The 24,691-nt window shown below is 39.5% G+C and overlaps 1 protein-coding gene across 3 annotated transcripts; it reads left to right on the top strand.

Moving 5' to 3' along the window:
* The first annotated feature begins 6,454 nt into the window (after positions 1-6,454).
* vegfba (vascular endothelial growth factor Ba) lies at positions 6,455-23,856 on the top strand. Of its 3 annotated transcripts, none has more exons than XM_053682030.1 (8): positions 6,455-6,479; positions 15,821-15,863; positions 16,101-16,297; positions 17,077-17,150; positions 17,896-17,928; positions 18,919-19,002; positions 20,947-21,141; positions 21,238-23,856. In XM_053682030.1, the coding sequence occupies exons 3-8, from the start codon at positions 16,112-16,114 to the stop codon at positions 21,257-21,259; spliced, it is 594 nt and encodes a 197-aa protein (XP_053538005.1). In that variant the 5' UTR covers positions 6,455-6,479; positions 15,821-15,863; positions 16,101-16,111; the 3' UTR covers positions 21,260-23,856. The 3 variants fall into 3 exon arrangements, with proteins under 3 accessions (XP_053538005.1, XP_017329904.1, XP_017329905.1); XM_017474415.3 differs by lacking the exon at positions 6,455-6,479 and adding an exon at positions 11,634-12,998; XM_017474416.3 differs by lacking the exon at positions 6,455-6,479 and adding an exon at positions 14,759-15,282.
* Positions 23,857-24,691: the final 835 nt, after the last annotated feature.

Below are 24,691 nucleotides of genomic sequence, written 5' to 3'. Positions count from 1 at the left end.
ATGAACAAGAAAGACAAGTTCAGAAAATAAAGATGTATTATAAAGGCAGTCCCTGCAAATTAACAAGCAGAGAAAATGATCAGAGTTATCTGAAGATGGAGGTCTTTGGCTCCAAACAGAAATTCTACTGGAATGCAGTTAATGAACTTTAAATGTACTTTAGTTTTGAATCCAACTACACAGCTTTAGCGATTTTTCCACCAAGTTCTCCAAGTATATTACAGTACCTTTTAAAAAGCTTTGTATCGAATTTACCAGTTTATTTATTCAGCATATACAAGATATACAAGTTACTCAGTGCTCAGACATTGTAGCTAAAACAGACCACAACTGTCATGTCTGGCTTCATGTGAACCAAGGTCAGGGTTATCAAGGACAGTGTGTTTTTGTGCCAGTAAAGTGCATCAGGTATCCCTATAGTCACAGGACCCTTCACCACTAGAGGGGTCTGTTTCATTATAATGACATAGGCAGCCCATTCCTCTCAGTACTTCTTACATGGTGTACATGCAGAGAGGTTTCAGCTTATCTCACACAAAAGGTTTGTTCTCTAAGTGATTGCCTTAGCTATGTGATTGCCTTATGGAATACTGTATGTACATGTATAGTACAGTGTCATTAACATATTTTGTGCAAAGGTTAAAAACATTCTTAAAATAACACAATTGCAGTATATCGTGTCCGATAGAGGTCGACCGATTGATCGATTTTGCAGATTTATCAGCACCGATAACGATTGCTGGAACTATCCGTTATTGGCAAACATCCACACCGATAGTTTTTCCCTGTTGCATCCATCGCAGGAGCAATTGAGAAGGGACCGCTGTCATTATACAGTACGAGAGCGGTCTCTAGAGGCGAAAAACAAACTGGACAAATTTTGTTGTGTTATTTGAAGTGTTTTTGATTCATTTTGGATGCCTCTACACTTATTTGTTAGTTGGAGTGTTACTGTTTGGTTCAGTTTGGATGTGTATCTTTTATTGACTTCAATATTTATTAATAGTTAATATATATTAATATTTATATCTTTATTTCATTTTTAAAAAGTACAGTACATTTTCAGGGTACATTCAGTACTGTTTATTTTTGTAATAACGCAAAATACTGATGAACTTTGAGTGCTATGTTTTCATTCAGTATCAGTCGGTTGATCAGCTATCGGTTGGTTATCGGCAGGTACTACCCAACTTATTGGTATGGGTAAAATTCCACTGTCGGTCGACCACTAATGTCTGTATAAGATTTGGCCATAGGGCATAGTCAAACATGTTGTTATATAAGGATACAAAGTCAGGAGCCCTGAAAAATTAGACATGTTTATGAAGTGGCTCAAGTCATTTTCCATGTCATGCACTGATTAGTGTTTTGTTTAAACAAAACATATTTCTATATGAACTTCATCTGTTTCATCACATTTCTGTGTATTCAGCTTCACCCTGACAGTGACCCGTCTAACCCAAGCCTCCATAGTCAGTTTGTTAAGCTGAATGAAGCTTACACGGTGTTGAGCAAAGAGGGCACCAGGAAGGACTATGACTTCGGATTGAGACATTACCAGAGTTTTAGACCGTCTTCCGGATACACACACAAGCCCAGGTAACCCCAGCTGGGCTCCATGTTTCTTCCTTCATTTAAAAATTTTGGAATTTGTGTATGAACTCCTGCTTTTGTACTCGTCCTTCTCTCTCCCAGCTCTGCCGAGACGGCCAAGAACGTGCACTACTGGGAACAATTCCGAAACACAGAGGACTACTCCGAGGAAGGCTGGCAGAAGAAGAGGAAGAAGAATTTGCGTCTGGTGGGCTACTGCATCATCGCCATGCTTCTGAGTATCGGCGCCCATTACTTCGGGTTCAGGTAGTGTGAGAAACACAAACCCTACTACAATCTTGCTAATGCTAGAAATGCCAAATATTGTCTTAAACAATATTGTCTTAAACAATATTGGCTTCAAAATTTGTTGAAAGAAAGGTGGCCGTACCCTTGTTGCCTAGGTACAGACAGAAGTTTGCACTCCCCTTCATTTTTTAGTGAAAGGGGGTGAAAATGTACATCTATAATCTAAGTAAAATGACCAGAAAACTATTTTTAAAATGGACCTGTTCGGTGTCTAGATCTAGTTTGAAGAAAGGGGTGCGTGACATCTGGCAGAGTTAGAACAGATGTGTGAAGCAGAATGGGCAAATATTTGCCAAGCAATCTGGCAGAGTTAGAACAGATACGTCAGGAAGAATGTGGGAGTGGAGGTGGGGTGCTATGAGGGGACCTAATGCTACGGAGGATACAAAAAGGATGGAAGCCGTTACAAATTTAGGGTATGTGTGTTATTAGAGAGTCATGTTTAGAAAGGGAGATGCAAACATACATTATTTGTCCATTTTAGCTTGTGATAATGAAAGAACGTAATGCCTTGTTAGCTGTAACAATAAACGATCAATTCATCTTGAAAGTGATGCGTGACTAACTGGTACTGAGAATCCAGCCAGGCTCCACTGCTTGATTGGGCTGGTTTTTCAGAGTGCAGAGGCATGTGAGGAATATCCATAGTCCTTCACACCATCTCTGGTGGTCACCTTAAGCATGACTGCTTATGGTATCGTGGATTCCTAACAATTTTTGAAATACATACTAAAACATGATGGGGCATGTGGTTAAAGGAAAATAATGGTGTGATTATTTTACAATAACAATCCATCCCAAAAGGGTTCCTCTTACAATACAGCCATTTTTAGGGCGGCTGCGTCTCACGTGGTAGAGCGGGTTGTCCACTAATCGTAGGGTTGGCAGTTAAATTTGCGGCCCACACGTCTCCAGATGCCGAAGTGTCCTTGAGCAAGACACTGAACCCCAAGTTGCTCCCGATGGCAAGATAGCACCTTGCGGGTGTGTGTGAGTGTAAATGGGTGAATGAGAAGCAGTGTACTATAAAACGCTTTGTAGTACACTGCTTCTCATTCACCCATTTACAGTGAGTGTGTGAGTGAATGTGTGAGTGTGTGAATGAGAAGCAGTGTACTATAAAGCACTTTGTAGAACTGCTAAGGTTTAAAAGCGGTATATAGTACACGGCTTCTCATCCACCCATTTACAAGTGTGTGTGAGTGTAAATGGGTGAATGAGAAGCAGTGTACTATAAAGTGCTTTATAGAACCGCTAAGGTTTAAAAGCGCTATATAAGTTCAGAGCATTTACCATTTGGCAAAAATTCAGATTTTTAACTTATTAAAGAACAACATGTCATACTTATATCCATTTATAGTTACAATATAATGTTTTGGATTTTCCATGTAACAAGTTAGTCCTGTTACAATATTTGTTTTGTTCTAACTTGCCAGCCTATCTTTTTTTTCTTCCTTTATTGAGCTTCAGACAAAAAAAAAAAAAAGAGTTGTTTGTCATGTTACAGGGAAACTTTTTAGATTTTCCAAAACAAAGTTTAGTGTTACAGTTTTACCTCTGACTGTTGTATACCTGTAACACTCAAGACCATAAATATTAAATAAAGGTCTCTTTACAGAAATCTTCACCGTATCAACAAGTGCACACATTTCTAATCCGTTTTATGAAGCGTCAGCCATATAAATGCCTAGCTATATTGTTACCTGGAGATTGCTGAGGATGGTGCCGCTTGAAGTACCATGGAATGGTTTCAATTCCACATAGACATTCTCGCTGTGGTTGCTGGAACTACGGTTGCTACTATGGCCTTAGGACTGCAATTAGCACATGCAGTTTTGCGCTCAAGTCTCCTTTAGTGAACAGTGGACTAGTTCAACAAACAGACTTCATATAAAAACCATAATGAACTTTCTTTTACTTTCACACTATCCTGTTACCCAGGATGGGTTCCCTTCTGAGTCTTCCTCTCAAGGTTTCTTCCTCATATCGTCTTAGTGAGTTTTTCCTAGTCACCGTCACCTCTGGCTTGCTCAATAGGGATAAATTCACACACTTAAAATCTGTATCCTGTGTTTATATATTTCTGTGAAGCTGCTTTGAGATAATGTAAATGGCAAATGGCGCACTTATATAGCACTTTTACCCAAAGCACTGTGTCTCATTCACCCATTCACACACACACTCGCACACCAGTGGTAGCAGAGCTTCCATGCACGGTGCTAACTTGCCACGGGAGCAACTTGGGGTTCAGTGTCTTGCCCAAGGACACTTCGGCATGTGGAATCATGTGGGCCGGGAATCGAACCGCCAACCCTACGATTAGTGGACAACCAGCTCTACCACCTGAGCCACAGCCGCCCTCCATTGTTAAAAGCGCTATACAAATAAAATTGAATTGAATTGAATTACTATAGAAACCATAACATATTAGAAGGAGTTCTTTAACATAAGCCTTTTAAACTGTCTGAGCTAGTGTTACAGAAAATTAATCAGAAGTGAGAAATCAGCAGCACTATGGTATAAACGTGTTCACTGCGTAGAATGTAGTTAACATAGCAACCAAAACAGGGATGAGCAATCGTACGTACAAACCGCCACACTGCCGGTAGAATTATTTTATTTCATTCACACTTTCTCTTAATTTGTATTTCAAAGGGTGATTCATCTGTTATAAAAATGTCTTAATGTATAAAGTTAATGTTTTCATTTGTGATGACCTTGACTAATATTCCTGTACATGTTTTGCTTGTGCGTTAGTCGCTGATAGAATATGTGAAAATGTTTCCGTTTGCTTTCTTTTTTTCTTTTTTTTTTTTTTTTTTTATTTAAGTCTGGTCCAGAGCCTAGATAAACCTCACTAATGTATGTTCACTGTCGTTTCCTGGTTTCTGTTTTTTATTTATTTATACCTGTTGTAATCTGCTTAATGTTTTTACACCTGGACCAGGACTGAACTTCACAGACTGACATTACATCACTGGCGGGCATATTAATGGTTTTTTAAAAAAAACAAAATGTTGTTTATGCCTGATAGACAATATGTGCCATCACAGTTAATTCAAAAATGTCTGACAGAGACAGAACATGCCAACAAGTGCAACTGTTTTGAGTCCAGATCTCATTCCAAGATGCCCAAACTGTTATCTTTTGCAGTAAGCAAACAAAGTGAAATTGCAAGACGTAGTAATTATAGAATAATAACATGTACATGGTAGCAACTGCTCATTCATGCAATTATGTAATCAGTCAATCATGTGGCAGCAGCAGTGCATAGCAATGTATAAAATCATGCAGATACAGGTCACGAGCTTCAGTTAATGTTCACATCAAATATCAGGAAAAAATGTGTTCTCGGTGACATGGTCATTGTGTCAGACAGACCGGTTTGAGTAAGCTGTTGTAGTAGAAGAAGCCTTTATTTGTCACATATACATTACAGCACAGTGAAATTCTTTTCTTCGCATATCCCACCTTGTTAGGACGTTGGGGTCAGAGCGCAGGGTCAGCCATGATACGGCGCCCCTGGAGCAGAGAGGGTGTTGGGCTCAACTGCCCCAACAGTGACAGTTTGGCAGAGCTGCGGCTTGAGCCCCCAACCTTCTGATCAGTCACCCAGAGCCTTAACCTTTGAGCCAACATTGCCACTGTCCTGTGATATTTATGCCCAGCGATCTCTAGAGTTTACACAGAATGGTGCGAAAGACAAAAGACATCAGTGAGCAGCAGTTCTGCTGGCAGAAGCGTTTTGTTGATGAGAGTAGTCAAAGGAAAATGGCCAGACTGGTTTGAGCTTACAGGAAGGCTACAGGAACACAAATGCTCACTCTTCACAGCATTGTCTGTGTTCCCCCCCCCCAGTCTTTAACTGTCCAGTTTCAGTTTCAGTTAGTCTGTGCCCACTGTAGCCTCAGGTTCTTGTTCTTTGCTAACCAGAGTGGTGGATGTCTTCTGCTGTTGTAGCCCATCCGCCTCAAGGTTCAACTTGTTGTGCTTTCAGAGATGCCTTTTCACTCACCAAGGTTGTAAAGAGTGGTTATTAGAGTTCTCGTAGCCTTCCCGTCGAACCAGTCTTGTGAACGATTGTCCTCTGACCTTTCATTAGCAACTGCTGCTGAATGGATGTTTTTTTTTTTCTGTACCTCTCTGAATATACGCTAGAAACTGTCATGAGTGTAGGTCACAGGATATCAGCAATTTCTGTACTTAAACCAGCCTGTCTGACATTACCATCCATAACTGAAGCTCCTGACCTGTATCTGCATGATGTTATGCATTGCGCTGCTGCCGGATGATTGGGTAATTGGATAACTGCACGTATTGATAGGGGTACAGGTGTTTCTATTCGAGTGACCAGTGGCTGTATATGAGGTAAATAGATGAAGAAATGAAATAAAATCTGAGCGTGTTCACCCACTATATGTGTTTTCTTCTGAAGTCCATCTTTTTAACATTGTTATGCCATTATTATTATTATTATTATTATATTTTAGAAAGCTGGAGGAAATACATAATGACTTCATGGACAAAAAGGATAGTGTCATCACTAAAATCTACAATGAGTCCAAAGAGAGAGCCAGGTATGAAAACCAACACACATTTGAAAAAGTAAATATTTTGTGTAAGGAATAATACAGGATGTGGCATGCTATTATAGGAAAATAATCAATGTGGTGTTGTGATGCGTACGGAAGCCCTAAGCGGCCATGCACTATAAAATCTGATTTAGTGGATCATCCTCATAAACAGATGTTCCCTCACCTTCTCCTGAAGTTAATAGAAGACAACCTTCAGCTTCTGCTCCATAAATGTCTCCTTTCCAAAAACACCACATCAATGTTTATACAGTTTTCTTTAATAACAACGAATCTGTTACAATAACGTATTAGACCAAGCACATTAATAAAAACTTGTGATTTGTACACAGTACACCATCAATGCCAAACTATGTTTGAAAATTAATCAACACCTTCTGACCAGATTTGTGAATGCACCAGTGCTGTGCTTATACATATAAATATAACGGTAGAAATCAGACATTGCGCATATACAATAAAGGCGGCCATACAAATGTGATCAAATAAATGTGGATAGCTTATCATATTGAAAATGCTTGTCGGGTCATGATGTTCGGTTACAACAGGTTAAACGGGACTTTGTTTATATTAGTGTTTGTTCAGGATTATTTTGTTTCATGCAGGGTGAATGGCTTTAAGAAACAGCAGGAGATCCTGAGACAGAAACACGCAGAATTTCTGGAGAGATACAAGATACGTCAAAGTGGCAAAGAGAAGTAGAAATATACAGGTCTCATGAGACACGGTGTAGAGTCCATTACTGGAACTGCGTGCACACGGAGGTAGCAGATAGCTTTAGGAGATGGAGTGATGGTGCTTCTAGGTTGAAAACAAATAATAATGATCATCATCAGTGTCAGATATTTGTGAACACTTCCAGGATGCACAGAAAACGGATCCATAATTTAATTACAAAACATGCTGATGGCTTCATTGTTGTTTTATATAATATAAAGTTCTGTCAGGTAAGGGCCATAAATAATGGGTCAGTATAGAAACAGGGCTACAAATAGAGCAGGCTCTTGTTCTACATGAGGTGTCAGACACCTGTATGTGCACAACATGCCTGGATTTCCTGGGTGGAATTGTAACTGCACCTGGATACAGTGTTATGGAAAAAAGTCAAAGCATTGTACACAGGTGTGTGTGTGTGTGTGTGTGTGTGTGTGATTATATTACCTAAGCTAAATTAAAGGAGAGCCAGTACATTCACTTGTGACATTGACTACATTTACATGCACATCAATATTCTGATATTAATCAGAATTTGGCAATATTATAATTAGTATTGAGTCGTGTAAACCCCACAATCCAAATCAGATTAAGACAATATTCTGATTCCCCAAATTCTTATTCTCACCCCTGGAATATACCTGTTTTAATCTGAAATTTGTAAACACCTTTTTCAGTAAATCCACTGAAAGGAGATATATGCGCATGCTCTGTCTGCTAACAGATGCAAATCAGGAATACTTACAACAACCATGTATGCATATAAACATCGTATTCGGAATATGGCTGCAACCTGAATATAGACCTTAAACGGAATTCGATGTGCATGTAATCGTAGTCAATATTATAGTATCAAGCAGGCCATAATTTCTGAATCTATATGAATTATAGAAGGGATTCTGGGCGTTGTTTTCAGAACTGAAAATATATTTAAATATCATTGTAACCTGGATTGGTTGTCATGGTTTGACAGAAATGACATTCTGATTTCCCTACAAAAAAGAGAAAAGAAAAGAAACAGCAAATAAAATTTTTGGAAGCTGAATTGCTCTGGAAAGCTCGTATTGAAACTTCAGATAAACACCCAACAGTTATAATATATCTGAATATATTTCTGGAAATATTTTTAGTTTTGCACAACCATTTTATGACTGGTGCATTTGCCATTTGTTTTGCTCTCTTTAGGTACGTGCCATCTGCAGTCATACTATAACTGTAGACATGTTCTCTGTAATGCTGTCTTCAGCTGCTGTATTAAATAACAAGGAGACTGCCATCTCCAGGTGTTTCCCACTGTTAATCAATAGAATCTTGCATGAACCCATCACTGAGGTTTGACTGTTGCTGTAAGTGGCGTAGTGTTTCTCAGACATTATTTCTTGCAATTATAAATAATTAAACATTATACTGATATTAAATGATGTCATGTTTTTGTTTCTGTTTTCTGTGCTGATATCCAGTTGTTGTTGGGGGGTTGTCGATTATGAATGACTCCCTTACAATTCCTGTAATTTAGTTAGCATGGTTGAACTCATTTTACACACATTCTTTCTGTTTTATGCTGTATTTTTCTTTCTTTTTTTATTTCACTAAGGCCTCATACACACATAATCAGCATTAATCAACATATATGAAGGGCCAGCACTCCTTACATAAAATCTTTTCTTATAGGGCTCTCATAGTAGCACATTGGCAAAGCTCTTGCCTCATTATCAGGAGAGTCCATGTCTGGGAGTCTGACAGAGTATAATTGGCTCTACTCTCTGGTAGATCCTTCCTCATACCCCTGTCAAGAGCGACACCAGCCTGAGCTTATTTATACCGAACACGGCAGTCTGAAAAGGTTTTGTGTCCTGGAGGTAGCATATATTAGCCGTCATCCTCCCAGATTTTTAGCTGCAACACCTATAATGTGAAGAATGAAGCAAAATCCAGAAAAAGGGATTGTTTTCTTTCCAGGCATTTTTGCCATGATCTCTTTAGTATTGAGTGTTCAAATTTCCCACACAGTGTTTGTTCTTTCTACTTTTTGTGTGACATGCCTTTTTCTTGCTTTAATGAAGACTTCAAAATGACATGACCACCGAAACAACGAAAGCGATCTAGCAATTGACCGAGCTCTCTTTAATTGCTCATGACATGTTCATGATTAAGGCGAGAAGGCAAAAAAAGACCAGATGCATCGCTTTTGTAGCTATTACTGGTACTTCATTGCCAAGAAATGTGTGGATGTGGGAGAAGAGCCAGCAGTAATCTCCGCATGTGCAGTAAAGTGTGATTTTAAATACATTTTAAAAAGCACATGAGTTCCAGTTCGAGCAATTCATTATGGTTGCATAGTTACCAATCAGATTGGTATCTGATCTTGGACAACATATGAAAGTGAAAAGATTTGTTTTGCATTTATACTGCTCAGAAATAATCGGGTATGTTCCAAATTTAGGCCAAATATCTGATGGGCTATTTCAGTCTTGTATTGTGGCTCAAATCTTATTTCAGATGACTGTTGAGAAAGGAAAATCAACTTTGGAATGTGTACGTAAGCAAAAAAAACAAAAAACAAAAGCCTATTAAAACCAGCTGAAGAAAAAGTGAAAATGACAAATGAGTTCAAAATTGCAAAAAAAAAAAAAAAAATTTTTGTTTTTACATCGAGGACTGCTGCAGCTCATCAGTAGAGTACATCCCCTTTTTTCTAATCCAAATTATGAAATAAAGCTTTCCTACATGTTGATCACCCATTTGTTTCATCTAAAAGAAACTCTAATATATCAGAGTGCTCTCCCAATATGTTACACCAATGTATGTACTATAATTTATAGTTATAATTTGTCATTTTAAGCATGAATTTTATATTAAGGTTTATACAAATGGTCTATACAAACTAGTCTGTATACTCTAATATTTAAAAGAGTAATCAGTGCAAGTGGCATTCTTACCCTAATGCAACTAATAAATACTTGTGTGGCCTGTTTAAAGCCTATCAAATACTCCTGATGTGCTTGAAAAAGCTTCAGATATTGATCACGAGAACAAGATAGTTAGCTGATTCTGTACCAGTACTATTAAGAAGAATCCCAAAAGAAAGAAGCTAAATATTAAGTATCAAAATTTAAATAATACTTCATTTTCAAGAAAGAAATACTGGCCTGATTTTTATTTATTTATTTATTTATTTATTTATTTTAATTCTCTTTTCGAATCCTTCTTTCTCTTCTTGTTTGTTTTTTTGTGTCTGACTTTTTGTCAATGTCTTGTGGAAGTGGACTTTAAAATGACAAATCCACTGACCTGGAGTCACACACATAGTACTCAGTGAACCACAGAATTTCAGCCAACAAGGCGGAGCAAGTGTACAGTGTTCAAGCTTAACAGTAGCAAGTTATTAAATAGCAGCTAATTACATTTATATTAACAATGCTTGTGTAACAGAAATCTCTGCTGCTAAACATTTGGCCCAGATCTTTCCTCTGTACTGGGCAAAATGTCATGGTTTATTCTAGAAGTGTGACTAATTGACAGAACTTCCCTCCAAACTACTTTTCCAAATTTGTACATTGAACATTTAATGTGTGTGCCACAATTTCAGAGAAATTGGCCAAAAACGTAGAAAATTCAACAACTGAATTCCCAATAGAAATAGATGTGTTTAGTAGTCAACGCAGTTAGCTTTGTATTGTTTATGTCTGATTTCAGCATTACAAATGCTGAATCATATCTCAGCTCATTTGATTGAGGTGTGGTGCCACCTCTACAAAACCCTTGCTTTTATTGTTAGATGATAATCAGCATCTATCTTTACTCGTCACTTTCAAGAACGTATTTCATCTGAAGCACCTCATGTAGGAGATGTGTTCGGGAACGTTCCTGGGCAGATGTTGACATTGTGGGCCTTTTTTTAGAATTAAAATTTTTTTTTTTGCCTTGGTAACTCCTCAGCTAGCCCTTGCTCAGATCTGATAGGCTGATAAGGTGCACAGGCCCATATGCAGGTGCAGCTCTTTTCTCAGACTGATCTCGGAGATAACGGCTCTCAGGAATGAGTCAGGAGACGCGGTTGGGATTTTAAGGGGTGTTTTCATGTCAGTCATTACACCGTCCTCTGTCCTGGCTATAGCCGGAAGGCTGATTGGACACGTTTAGTCATGAGTTTTCGGTGTAGAAACACTGGCAAGCTCATTAGACAGACATTTCTCTTGACACTGATGTTAAGCACAGGATATCAATTCTTGTCCGTTTGCATAGAGAGGGCCTTTAGGGGGTATTGTTGGTGTAAGCTGTGTTGTCACTTAGCTCTAGAGGAGATAACAGCCCGCATTCAGTGATCCCCCATGAGGTTTGCTCTATATAACCCAAACACACTTAGCAATGACGTCGGGGGTCTTCACATGCAAAGGAAATGGGAGGGGTCGCGTTAGGCATTTATGGGTTATGGTTGGAAATGCATAAACTTACAAGATCAGAAGCTTGTTTTGTTTTGAATGCTGAACCGAGCTATTGATTGACGCTGTATTTGATCAACTCTACATTGTGTATTGTGTTTGTGATGGTTTTATAAGGCAATTTCTCGCTTGGAAAAGCAAGGCAGACAAATAAAAGTCTTCAAACTGAACCGAGAGAGTGGGAGTTAATTATTGCTGAGGCGTACGCTGACGGGAGAGGGCATTACACCTGCACCGGGTTTTGTGAGCAAGGTCTACACTTTGAGAGAGGGAGACGAGGGGGAGACAGAAAAAGTTCGCAACGTGACAGACAGTTCCGCGCAGCCTCGAGTTGCAGCGCGCGCGTTTCTACAGTAGTTCAGCTGCTGAAGGGCAAGCAGGAGGCACGCGACTAGATCCACCGAGCCGCTAGGCCTGTTCGCTCACATTTTCATCCTATCCGCGACCTTGTCACATACTATAGAGCGCAATAATAAAAATATAATAAAGAAATAAAACCAAACGCGTGGCGCGCCTCCGAAGAGACGTCATCGTATCACGGTAGAAGAGCAGCGCGTGTAGATTTCAGTCCCGCGAGATGCGTCACGGAAAGCGGCTCTTAAAAGCAAACACGCGCTTAAGAGGCATGGGAACCGTCCTCGCCGCCTTGAAGGATTTAACCATTCTGGATGGATTTTTTCACCTTGGAATAGCACACACGGGGGTATTACAGTAAGCTATATATCCCTTAGTATTCTATATATATATATATTAATCAGACTACCCGGTGGCCTGTATCTCTGAGGGTTCTTGTAGCGGAATTTCTATCTATCTAATCTATCTATCTGTCTATAGACTGGCTGTGCATTCTCTGTGCACTAGCCGGTAATTGCGTTCTGTGGGATTATAACAGCGCACGCGACCTCCTCAGTGTGCACATTCATTTGGACTTGCTTCTGATTACTGACTGGAGGTCGCAGAGACACTGGACTTCTTTCTCTGACAAAGAGCCGCGTGTCGCTTACGGGTAAATTAGATCTCCTGTTAGTGTAAGCGGCTAAAGGGTTGAGGGTCCGAATGGGAAACTTCCCCGGATCGATTTTGTGATGATCCCGTTGCCTTTTGAAGACGTACATCATGCATTATCATGGTCTCGCTTTCTTCAGAGACTCATTATAAAATCGCGAAAGGAGAAAAAGTGACCAGGACTGCAATCAAGGAACCGAGGATCCACGCTGTATAATTTAGAGAACTATTTTTGGACCTACTTGGAAAAACGGCAACAATGGGCACAACGCTACAAGTTATTCTCGGCATGTTTCAGTTCGTCTCACTCGCCAGAATGCCAACACACTGTGCCAAGGCACCGGTAAGATCTCTAACAATGACTGGGATTTAAACTGTGAAGTTTAACACAGGTTACTGGTTATCAGTGTTTCTACTGGCTACACACACACACACAATCTGCTATCTGAGATCGTGTTTAAGCCACCAGCGCTCCTTACTGCGTTAATCATCTGACGTCAAAGTTTTATTTTGTTTTATTTTTATTTATTATTTTTAATCTGAAGTCTTCAGTGTGTTTGGATTTCACTGCTACTACTTAATAATTATTATTATTTTTAGACGATTTACGATGATGTTCTCTTGAGGTAACCTCACGGTCATTGGCGTTTGCCATTTCAAAGGTTGTGCATTTTTAAAAGCAGCATGTCGCGCGCACTATATGCGCATTAGCTCTCTTTTTTCCCCCTTCTTCCACGAGCTCACGTTGTGAAGACGTTGTGCACGCGTCCTGGCCAGAACAGCGTTGTGTAAAACGTTCCCACTGCACGCCTTCACTACACAGCACCGCTGAGTGAACGCTAGTTTACAAGGCTAAAAGCGTGTTTGTGCTTTGGTGGAAGTGCGCGCTGAGGAGGTGAAATTAGAGCCGAAAGGTTGTGTGTGTGTTGCTTCCTGCGTGCCTGTGCGTCAGTGTCGTCTCAACTAGAGGAGACGCTGTGATTCTGGGTATTCTCCCGGGCTACGTGAACTGGGTGCCGTGCTTTATGGCAGCATCTAGTGCCACTGCAGAATGATTTTTAGAGGTCGAGCTTTCTCGCACTTCCACTTTCTCAGACACCCCTGCCACCCCAGCCTGGCTTTAATCTTTCTACAGCTGTTGTTTGATTCTTCATCACGTGACTTTGCGTTCTGATTGATATTATTATTATTATTATTAAACATCAGACTGAGATCCTTATTGAATTAAGGCCCCAAATATGGCATCTTATAAACCCTATGTAGTGAGCAGGTTCTGTATTGTGCTGACCCTGAGGCAACCTTTTCGGTAATGAGCTCTGTTTACACATCTGTTTCTCTGCTTCTGATGTTATTTTTTCTTACACACACACATCCAATGAATAAGGCTAATGATGTAAGAGTTAATCACACTGTTATCACTAAGCGGGACGTAGTGACGTCATCCAAGATCCATGCTCATTCTCGCTAGCTTTTGAGATATTTACACACCTGCAGTGGACTAAATGGGAAAATAGTGTAGAAGCAGTGTTCAGTGTTTCAAGGTCTTTCATTGGCACAGCCATGGGTGTGTGTGTGTGTGTGAGAGAGAGAGGATGTTGGGAGACAAACTGCGGGTGGAGGCATTCAGAGAGAGTTACAGGCCCTGAGATGGTGCACCGGGGATCAAAGAGTGTTAGAGTGGGAACTGACATTGCCAAACCGAGCTGCTGCTGCATGAGCTGGCAGGACTGAGATGATCTTTCTTTGTGTATGTGGGTGGGGAGCGTGTGGCCATGCCAGCCACTCTGCCAATCCGAAGCTTGGCTGCCACATTTCACAATGACTCTGAGGCACAAAAGGAAATGAGATATTGATGCCTCCTTGTACATTTCCAGATTTAACGCCCTGGTTTGCACCAAGTTTCAGTACTTTGACACAGACGATTGCTGCACCTCAGCATTCACATAATTTTATGGAGAAATTGTTGCATATTTGAATGAATCCATCTATGAGTATATACTTCAGTATGAAATGGTAGCTCAGTGGTTAAGATATTGGACGTTTGACTGGAAGGTTGTGAGTTCAAATCCCAGCACTGCTAAGCTGCCCTTGAGCAAGGCCCTTAACCCTCAACAGCTCAGTTGTATAAATGAGATAATTGTAAGTTGCTCTGGATAAGGGTGTCTGCAAAATGCTGTAATGTAATGAACAGACATGCGTGTGCTTTACAGCTCCACTGTAGGCTTGTTAGACATTTGTGAGAATTAGATGCACATTCATTTACTCAAAAACATCCCCCAACTCGGGCAAAGGCAAACTGCACTTTAATGTGTATGTGTTTTCTAGTACAAAGTCTGCTCTCATCTAGCTGTGACCTTGTACCAGAGTGTCGATCCAACAGTACTGAGGGGCGTGTTCATGTGAATGTGGACAAACTTCCTGTTCTTATCTTACCTCGCACTAATACATAAGATCAATGCAACACACTCAGACTGACACATTCATCTGAATGGATTTAATATTGAAATCATGACTGATGTAATCTTGTCTTCTTTATCGGGACACACAGTTCTATGACCATTCTTGGCATCCATACTCTGTTTAATTTGTCTTGAATTGAGAATTGGGTAATCGGATTAACGCATGAGGTATGAGCTGGGATTTTAGCATTGATCATGCGGTGTGTGGTTTCCGCCTGTGGTTTCTGTGCTAAGAACAACAAATGAGTGTGATTTTAATTACATCAGCACACTTTTTTTTCTTATTCAATACATCAGTGGACTTAAAGGTTCTGATATATTATTGGTGGTAAAATAGCCTTTTGTTGTGGAACACATTACGATTAAACATTTGTATAATACCGTCACAGATTTTAAAAAATAGCTACAATTTTTTTTCCACTTTAGCTTTTGAATTGCTTTAGTTATTTGCCATATTTTTATTGGTCTTTGCATTATTATTATTATTATTATTATTATTTGCTTATTTTACTGTTTAATTTTTGACTACCCTTTGTTTCTTTATTGATCTTTTTTTTCCATTATTATTATTTAGTAATATTAGTAATATATTGGTATAAAATAAAATTTCTTTTAACTATCGGACATGCAGTTTAGATTCCTGTAATTGTTGCTGTCTATACTTATTGTATGTTATGTCTTACTGGATGTGTGTCTTCTCCTCCAGCTAGCTCAGTGGCAGCCCGTACAGACTCACGATTCAGGACAAGGTACTCATCGTCATTCAGAAAATTCTGTGCATGAGATCTGTGTGGTGAGATGTGAGAGTTGCTTCTTTCATGTGTACTGTTTTCAGTATGAATAGTCATATACTGTTCTTGTTCAAATTTCTTTTTTTAAAGTAAAATGTAAAGTGCCTCTCGAAATTAGTCATCGCCCAGTTAAGACACACTCTTAACTTAGTCATGTTTCACTGTCTGACTCCACTTTCCTCTCCTCCCCGTCAGTGATTAGATGGATGGATGTGTATCAGAGGAGCGGCTGCCAGCCCAGAGAGACGTTGGTGGAGGTGTGGCAGGAGTTCCCGTGGGAGACTCATCACCTCTTCCTGCCATCGTGTGTCTCACTGAGGCGTTGTGGTGGCTGCTGCGGTGACGAGGCCCTTGAATGCGTGCCCTCGCACACAGATACGCTCACCATGGAGGTACACCATGCACACACGCACACACACGCACACTATATAATATATATATATATATATATATATATATATATATATATATATATATATATATATATATAGTGAAGGTACATATTATATTCTTATACTAGTTACTGTCTTACACTGTCTGTTAGTGTTGTCTGATTAGTGTGATCCATTTATTTCTGGATTTTTAAAAAAAAAATTTTTCTAATTCTACAGTGTTTAACTTGAACCCATTTCTTGAAGTTTAAACAGAAATGTTGATATTAATGTTCAGACTGCATCAGAAATACACACACAATGAAAATGTTTTGAAGCTAACAACACACTGTCAGTTGCCTGTACTTACGAGGCCTTGATGAAGTCTAGACACTTGAAAACACAGATAAGCATTAGGCACTTAATACAAATATAGGTACACATAAATATATTCTATACAAATGCCATAAATGTGTAGATCAAATAGACCGAGTGTTATGTTACAAGCACCCACACACCAACTGTCCCCACCCAACGTGTGATCTCAAAATCTCACTCAATATGCTGGAAACAAAAGTGTGCTTGAAAAGCGACACGTACACTCATACACAGTACGAGGCATTCATGCAAAGTTAGGACAGAGTCTACTGTGTAATGGATATTGCTGGATTGTCCTCCAGTCACGTACTGTTTTGAGAGATTGAAGGATAAAACATGGAGGCATTAGTCTGCAGAGCTTTGTGTTGGTGTGTGTGCATGTCTCTATGGGTCCTAATGCTGATTCTTGAAATCTCTTACAGCTTATGAAAACGACATACATGAAGCACGAACTGGTGCGGTTACCCTTCGTAGAACATAGCCAGTGTGAGTGCAGGTGAGCCACTTGTTCAAACACACACACATTATATCCATCCATCCATCGGCTGATTGAGATATGGCTGTAAAGGCACACACTGCAATAAAAATTTATCCAGTGTTTGGTATAAATACTATTTTTAGTGACTGGATGTTATGCGTAATTTCAAATGTATGAATAGGTTTTGAATAGCAAAGCAAAGAGTTCACCGTGGTCACATGGCTAACGCTCTCACTCTGACTCCTTCACATGCATAAATACCTTCTGTCCCTATAGACACCATTTTGCATAATGTCAGGAGAGAGAAAAAAAAAAACCCCGAATAGCCACAAAAGCCCCCTTTCTCTGGCATCCTGCCGAGCTCTGTGTATGGGGTCAGTTTGTACAATTCACATTAAAATCTCTTTCAGGGCTCAGGGTTTAGGATTACGGTCAGCTGAGCTAGCAGAGCTGAACATGTAGAAAGATAATTTACATTTAGTCCTCATGCTTTTCTTCCGTTGGAAAATGAGGCGTCACCATGCCGAAGCCATCAAACGCACAATTAACTTACTGGAAGTTTCTCAACAGAATGTAATGCCCCCTTTTTTTTTTTTTTCTTTTTTTTTTTACCACTATGTGTACAGTGCTAGGGTTTAACCACCTAATGCACTAAGACATTAAAGTCAACTTGTTAGTTGCTTCTGAGCCCTAGTCTTAGGAGTGTATGGAGTTGCTGTTTTATCTCCTCAGATTAATTTGTCATTGTGTGTTTTTTTTCCAGGCCAAAAGCAGATCTTCATACAGAGCCAACCAGGTAAATGTTGTGCCTACGTGAGCATGTGCATGCGTGTTTGCACATTAGGGCATTACGTAACATTAGCCATTTACCATTTATGTATTCTGTCTTTTTCTGTGTGTCCTCTCCCTATTGGTGACTCAATGATGCTGGCTGCAGTGAGGAATTGCATGCTCAGCTAATGTAGTGAGCAAAGGCACCCTACGTTCAGACTCGCCTGGTCTAATCTCATTTCTCATTTCATCATGTGCACTCAGGCCAGCTACACCAAAGTAATACTGTAACTGTGTTAAATTAGCCTCTATAGCCAATGATTATAAAGCCTACTATAAATACATATTGTGTTAAGTTGATCATCATAATCATAATTAGAACTTTTCCTACTGATGCTATGGCAAAAAGGACAAATTGTGTTATTTGCACAATCCTTAAACAGTATAAACAGTCTTGCTTACTTCCCTAACCACTTCCATTTGGAAAATGCCATGTTGCAGAACGAAACTAATTGTTGGGATTCCATTTGTACTTTTTTCCTCCCTGAAGAGTTATGTTTCTTATGTTAACATTGCAAAATATTGTTAAGACAAACATCACATAATTTGGCTATAGGTGTTATATAATTGACTTGACGAAGTTGATGTGACAAAAAGTGAGTAGGGGCTTCACTTCTCTGAATTTCTGTTGGCGCCGTGTGTGTGTGTGTGTCCAGCTGGCCTGTGTCTACGAAGCTGGATGCAAGTCAGAAACCCAAACTCCTCCTGAGTTGAGAAACAGAACATTCATTTTGTTGCTTAATTAGGGCACTGGCCCCTCGAGAACTCCCGCAAAGAAAACGAGGAATCTCAAGAATTACGAAAGAAAGTCACATGGTACTCAAATCTGTCATTGTGATGCATCAGGCCTGTTTGTAGCAATGACCGCGATACCATTTAACACGGGTTAGTGTCTTTGTTGTCGCATGGAACTTTACACCGACTGAACTTATCGATCTCTGTCCCTGTCTTACAGGCAAGACCCACGGCCGACGAGGAAAGGGAGGAAAAGGGAGCGGGGAAAACCAAAGCGAAAGAAACATGTCAGGATAAAACCAACGTGAGTTTCTTTGTTTTTATTTCGAAGCCATGTGACATTTAAAAATCCATCACTGTAAGCAGACACACCTCAATAATCGTCTTATATTTCACAACTTTAACTAATGCTCTAATCTGCTGCCAGGATTTAAATAAGCTTTTATGTATTACAACATATATCTAACCCGTTGCATTTTGATGTGTGCCGCACCGCACGTATACACACAGATACCGATTAATTTGGTTAGAAGAGAATTCGTTTAAGAGATTCTTCTTCTCGCCCTTTTTATTCCTCTTTATATCATATGCATGGAAAGGGCAACCAAAGGGCATTTTCTTTTGGATGGCCTCTCCCTCTCTACTATCCATCATTCACCCGTCCATGGATAGAGTCAGTGGCAGGTGTGAAATTAGGATAATTTGTGGGCCAGAAAGCCCCTTCCCCGTCCCCCATTCTGGCTTCTAGACTCCTTCAACACATCCAGTCTTGCAAAGACAGATTTCCTCCTTAATTATCTCACTCAACTGTAGATTTCCTCCGCTCCCTTTTTTTTTGGTTAACTGGGTGAAAGCTGCAGTCATATCAGTCTAAAGCATTATTAGAAGTATTATACGTTAAAAGCATTATTAATAGGATACTCTGCAGCTTCGAAGCACTCGTTTAACATCCTAATTGTTGCATGTATGGGGGATGAATGAAAGGATGAGGAAAGATTCAAAACAGGCGGACGATATTATTAACAGCCTACAGTATTCGATGAAAAAGCCAGGAGACGATTATTACGACTTACCCTCGATAAAACAACTGTAAAGCATGGCATCAAGTTCCTTATTGCTTTTGGAAAGCAGTGACAAAAACAATATCGTAAAATCCAGTGTTTAAGAAGTAACTTCATTAAATGAATAATATTCACAATAAACAATTCTTCAGCCGCTGCCTGTTAACAAGCTTTGGATGCTAAGCAAGATAACGCACGAAGATAAGGGTATCCTATGGACAAAACAATACTTTAGTTATTAGAATGATTATTTATGGTACTCTGGGAATAAATTTAAGACACAGGAAAACACAAGGGTAGCAGAGTACGTAGTTTATTGAGAATCACTATCATACACATCATACACTGGGGAGGAAACAGGACTTGTGGGAGAATAATCAGTAGGTGATGGGTAATATGGTGGTGTGTTTGTAACAAAGCTACTGACATCATCAGAGGAAAGTTGATTCTAATGGAATTTAAAAATAAGAAAAGTAGAGTTTCTGGGGAAATCAAAAAGACATAATTAAAGCATATTGGGATTTCAAAAGAATGAGATAATTGAGCGTAGACTAAAGATAAGACTGTATAAATAGGGTATTGAGTCTGTGTATAGATTCAGATCACTTTGGGACATCTCATTGATTGGATCTCATGTTGTTTTTTGAACAATAAAACTGGATTTTTGCTTCTCTCATCTGACGTGTTCTAGATTTTTACTTTCAGTTGTGCTTCTGAGTATGATCACTTACGGAAAACGGTCATTAGCATTTCTAGTCGTTTTTGATATGACATTACATGACTTGATCATTTTTGCACTTTTCTATACTGGTGGCCTAGAGGTTCTGAGCACTCTGATAACACTGTATAAGCAAGGATCCAGCATCTCCACTCATCATCATAGTTTAGGTACCAATACATTTGCAGAAATTATTCATTTTGGTGGCCAGTCACAACCATGAATTTCCATCGCCTTCAAACCAGCATCAAAAAGTTTAGAATAGTAACTAAGAGTATAATGGCTTTAGTGAATGAAAAAACAAACTTGTCTGTTGGCTTTAGTGAATTTAGAAAATTTAATTACTGTATTGCAGTTGCATAAATGTGTATATCAAGTATATTATAGTGGTTTTGAGCTATCTGATTTATAATGCTATTTTCACTATTTTAAAATAGCATATTTATCACGTCTTGGTCTATCCTAATAGGATTCCAGCACCTACTCCATCTGCACCTCCTGCTCCTCCAACTAGCATCTTCCCTTCTTCCCCCGCCGAAGAGCAATGCCCGCCCTGCCCCGTGCGCAGAATGACGTCACAGCCCCCAAAGTGCGAGTGCACATGCCGTCTAAGGGAGGTGAGCTGCACCAAGAGAAGCAAGAGTCTCAACCAGCAGAGCTGCAGGTACATGTGCCCTACTTTTGTAATACCACTGCTGCACTAATTCATTACACCCCTGACACGTCAGTATTTTTATTCCTCGTTCTGCTTTTATTTCAGATGCGAGTCCGTAAGGGTATAATGAAATGACGGGTCCTTCCTTCCCTGGTTACAAGCACTGTATCTTCATCCATCTTTCGAGACGGTGTTTTTATCGTGGAGTCGTAGAGCAGGAGTCACCTCGACAAGAGTAGCGGAACATCCTGCCTCCCTGCCACCAACATTTAGCGCAGTATTAGATGCATGTATTCAGCTCGGTATGTGTTTCCCAGTATTGGTGTGTGTATACCGTGTATATCCAGATTCTCATCACTAAGCCCCTGAAGCATCGTGCTGCAATGGCTTTGACAGCCAGTCATGCATAGCGGGACAAGCACCTAGTGGAGTCACGGGAAAAGTATGTTGCATTCAAGTGGATTGGCTTGTTGTGCTACCTATAATAGAGCTAATAGATCCATCACCCCCACTGGTTGGAAAGACTTTGCTCATATGACTGATCTGGAAGCTGGAATTCACAGTTTTATTGATTTTTCAAATAACAAAGAGGATGTCATTTTTTTTAAAGAAATTTCGCCAGAAACACCCCCTACTCCTCGTCCTCCTCCCAATGTCCTAAATTAGATTGCAGGACATTCAATAATTAGGATGTTTCCCATCTGTCCTGGGCATATCCATGTGCTGTGACTGATAGAGAGACTGGTATTGAGATGCGCTGAATGGATGGATGGGCGTCTGTGTGGTCTGAGCATAGAATGATAAGGATCTGTGTGACAGGCCTGATTTATTCTCAGCCTCCAAAAGCCCGTCACGTGGCCTCCAGGACTGTATCAATGAGTCTTATTGTGTTTGTTTGATTTGCTTTTTTGTCTGCCGCTTTCCTTTGGGAATAAATGAGACTTTCCTTCAGGCCAGGCAGTGAGGAGAATGTCAATAGTAAAGAAACCTGGCTATATTCCACTGCTGATTGCAGCAAACACACAAACACTCACACACATACAAAACAAAATCTCTCTCTCTCTCTCTCTCTCTCTCTCTCTCTCTCTCACACACACACACACACACACACACACACACACACACACACACACACACACACACAACAGGTGATTATAAGCTTTTCTTTAATAATACTAAGAGAAAATTTAAATTTTATTTCAAATGTTTATATCATTATATTCAGTTGTTATGTAAGTGTTAGTAATAATATTGTAGCCTTATGTGGTTCATTTATAAAAAGAAAAGAAAAAAGTTGTAATGGTGCCTTTGTTGTTTTGTGTTTGGTTAATCTGTCTTAAAGCATCGGCCTGGGTGGCCTGCAATGGACACATTCTCTGCCCCAGCATGCATCTATGTGAGGGTCTGTGTTTAGTTCGAACAAAGGGGCAAGAATAAAAAATAAAAAAAAAAGCAGCCCTGTAGCACAGAGGCGCATCTGTTAAATCAATCGAAACATCAAATCTCAGCACTGATATAAACCATCTGAGATGTTTGTTTGTTTGTTAGTTTCAAAATCTGTGGCATTCTGCACTGATTATAGGGTATCCAAAATATAATATATTTATTTTTATATTGAGTTGCCTTTTATATCTAGCTTTTTAATGTTGCTTTGGGGTATTTAATGCCACATATCACGTTAACTGTGAGAATATTAATATCAGAGGAGATATAATTCAGTATTTTGTCTAGAATCACGCGTTGGTCATAGCCATCTGTGAACGCTCAGGTCTGTGAGTTTGATATTATCTGCGAGAAGTTGTGAATACATAGATATACACTGTACATTTAGGTGAAGGTAACAGACCGTGGTTGACATGATTATCCATATGTTTGCCACAGTCACTTAACTACCTTGAAGTCTCATCATGTAGCATATCTGACTGAAATCCATGACTTAACCAAGGGATATTTTGCAATAATATGATGAAGATAGTAATACATCTGCAATAATGTAAATAAAAAGATCCATGACTTATAGTTCACTTCACACTATGGTTATGGGTAATTGTTCCATTTGTGCTGTTTTGTTATGTCAAGTTTGCTGTCTAAAGAAGACACAGTCCTGTCTTTTGCTCGGTTACATGTTTGTCTCAACTCAAATGACTGTAATAGCTAGGTAATTTATTCCAGACATCATATTACACCCACATACTGTATGTGTGAGTGTGTGTGTGTGTGTGTGTGTATATATATATATATATATATATATATATATATAACACCACACTCACTGTACAGTTATCTAACTTTACTGCTACTAATTTTAATGGAAATATAATACGCAAAAATACACACTACGTATACTATATATGAATGTACCAATTCTCTTCAGTGTTAGCGTGCACCTTGAATCATGTACAGGAGATTTCGTCTGCATTCCAACTGTTGTGTGAATTACGGCTATGAACGATACGACGCTCTCTAAGCTATAGTTTATATTCTGTGTAATCTATATTTGTATAATGGTAACAATCAATAGTCTTACTGCTGCTACACCATTTATGCCCTATTCCTCTGTTTGTGAACAAGTATAAATCACTCAATTTGTCTTACAATGTACTGAGGGGCAAACCACGTGTCTACAATGCGTATATACTAAGTTGACATGCATTCAGTAGCCCTCCAGCAACAGCCATAATGTAATGTTCAGTATACTGTATTATTAAAGTGAAATGTCCTATTTTTGAGAAATTGTGGTTATTGATGACTCTCTAAATGCCTCTACATGCGCTTTTCTTTATTCTCTTTCATCTTTTATTCTCATTCTTTACTCTTATCTTTCATTTCAAACTCACTTTTTTCCCATCCTGCTTTCTCTCCCTCTGTCTCTCTCCCTCTCCCTTTCTCTCTTTTGTCCTTGCTGGTTAGGTAATGAAAGACAAACAGGTTGATAATTATCGTGCACTTCTGGGAGGCACGGGCAGACGGCTGCCAGCGGCACGGTGATGTGAGAAATAATATTATCTCTCTTCCTCCTGTTGCCTCACTGCTGCTGACTAAGGTCTTTACCTCAGTAACACACACACACACACACACACACACGCACATAGACTGTGACTCAGTTCATATCGTAGTGTCAATGTCATCTGCTCTCCACCTCATCTAAACACAACAACGCACCTGCACTACATCTGTAAGCGTTCTACAAGCCTTTCTGCAAGTTATTAACAGGTTATTGGAATTAGATGAAGATGATTGCGTGTGTTTTGGAAAGGTCAGATTTCATGGCTGGCATGTTGTGAAGCCAAGTCGAGCTGTACTGATCAGTACCATGGACACTTGGGACACTTGGGTGGATCGTGTTTAATGCAGCCACAGATGTCCGCAATGTTCAGTTGACATTATCAAAGCCGTGCTTAATTTCCATCGCTTCATGTGTAGAGGGAAGCAGGGAATGGATTAATAGACATTTTGCCATCTATTGCCTGTGGATGATGCGATTAACTTTCATTTCTTTTTCATTTGAAAAAGTGTGTGTATGTTCGTAGAAGCTGTGTGAAGCAGCCAGGGCTTTAAT

The sequence above is a fragment of the Ictalurus punctatus genome, chromosome 8, assembly GCF_001660625.3.
Source record: "Ictalurus punctatus breed USDA103 chromosome 8, Coco_2.0, whole genome shotgun sequence".
Taxonomy (NCBI): Eukaryota; Metazoa; Chordata; class Actinopteri; order Siluriformes; family Ictaluridae; genus Ictalurus; species Ictalurus punctatus.
Note: the sequence above shows the minus strand (reverse complement) of the source record. Positions and strands in the feature narration are given on the sequence as shown.

Coding starts and splice junctions, on each gene's coding strand:
- vegfba (XM_017474415.3), top strand. CDS start 12,915: ATGGGCACAACGCTACAAGTTATTCTCGGCATGTTTCAGTTCGTCTCA. Junction 12,999..15,820: donor CACACTGTGCCAAGGCACCG/GTAAGATCTCTA, acceptor CTTCTCCTCCAG/CTAGCTCAGTGGCAGCCCGT. Junction 21,142..21,237: donor CTCAACCAGCAGAGCTGCAG/GTACATGTGCCC, acceptor CTTTTATTTCAG/ATGCGAGTCCGTAAGGGTAT.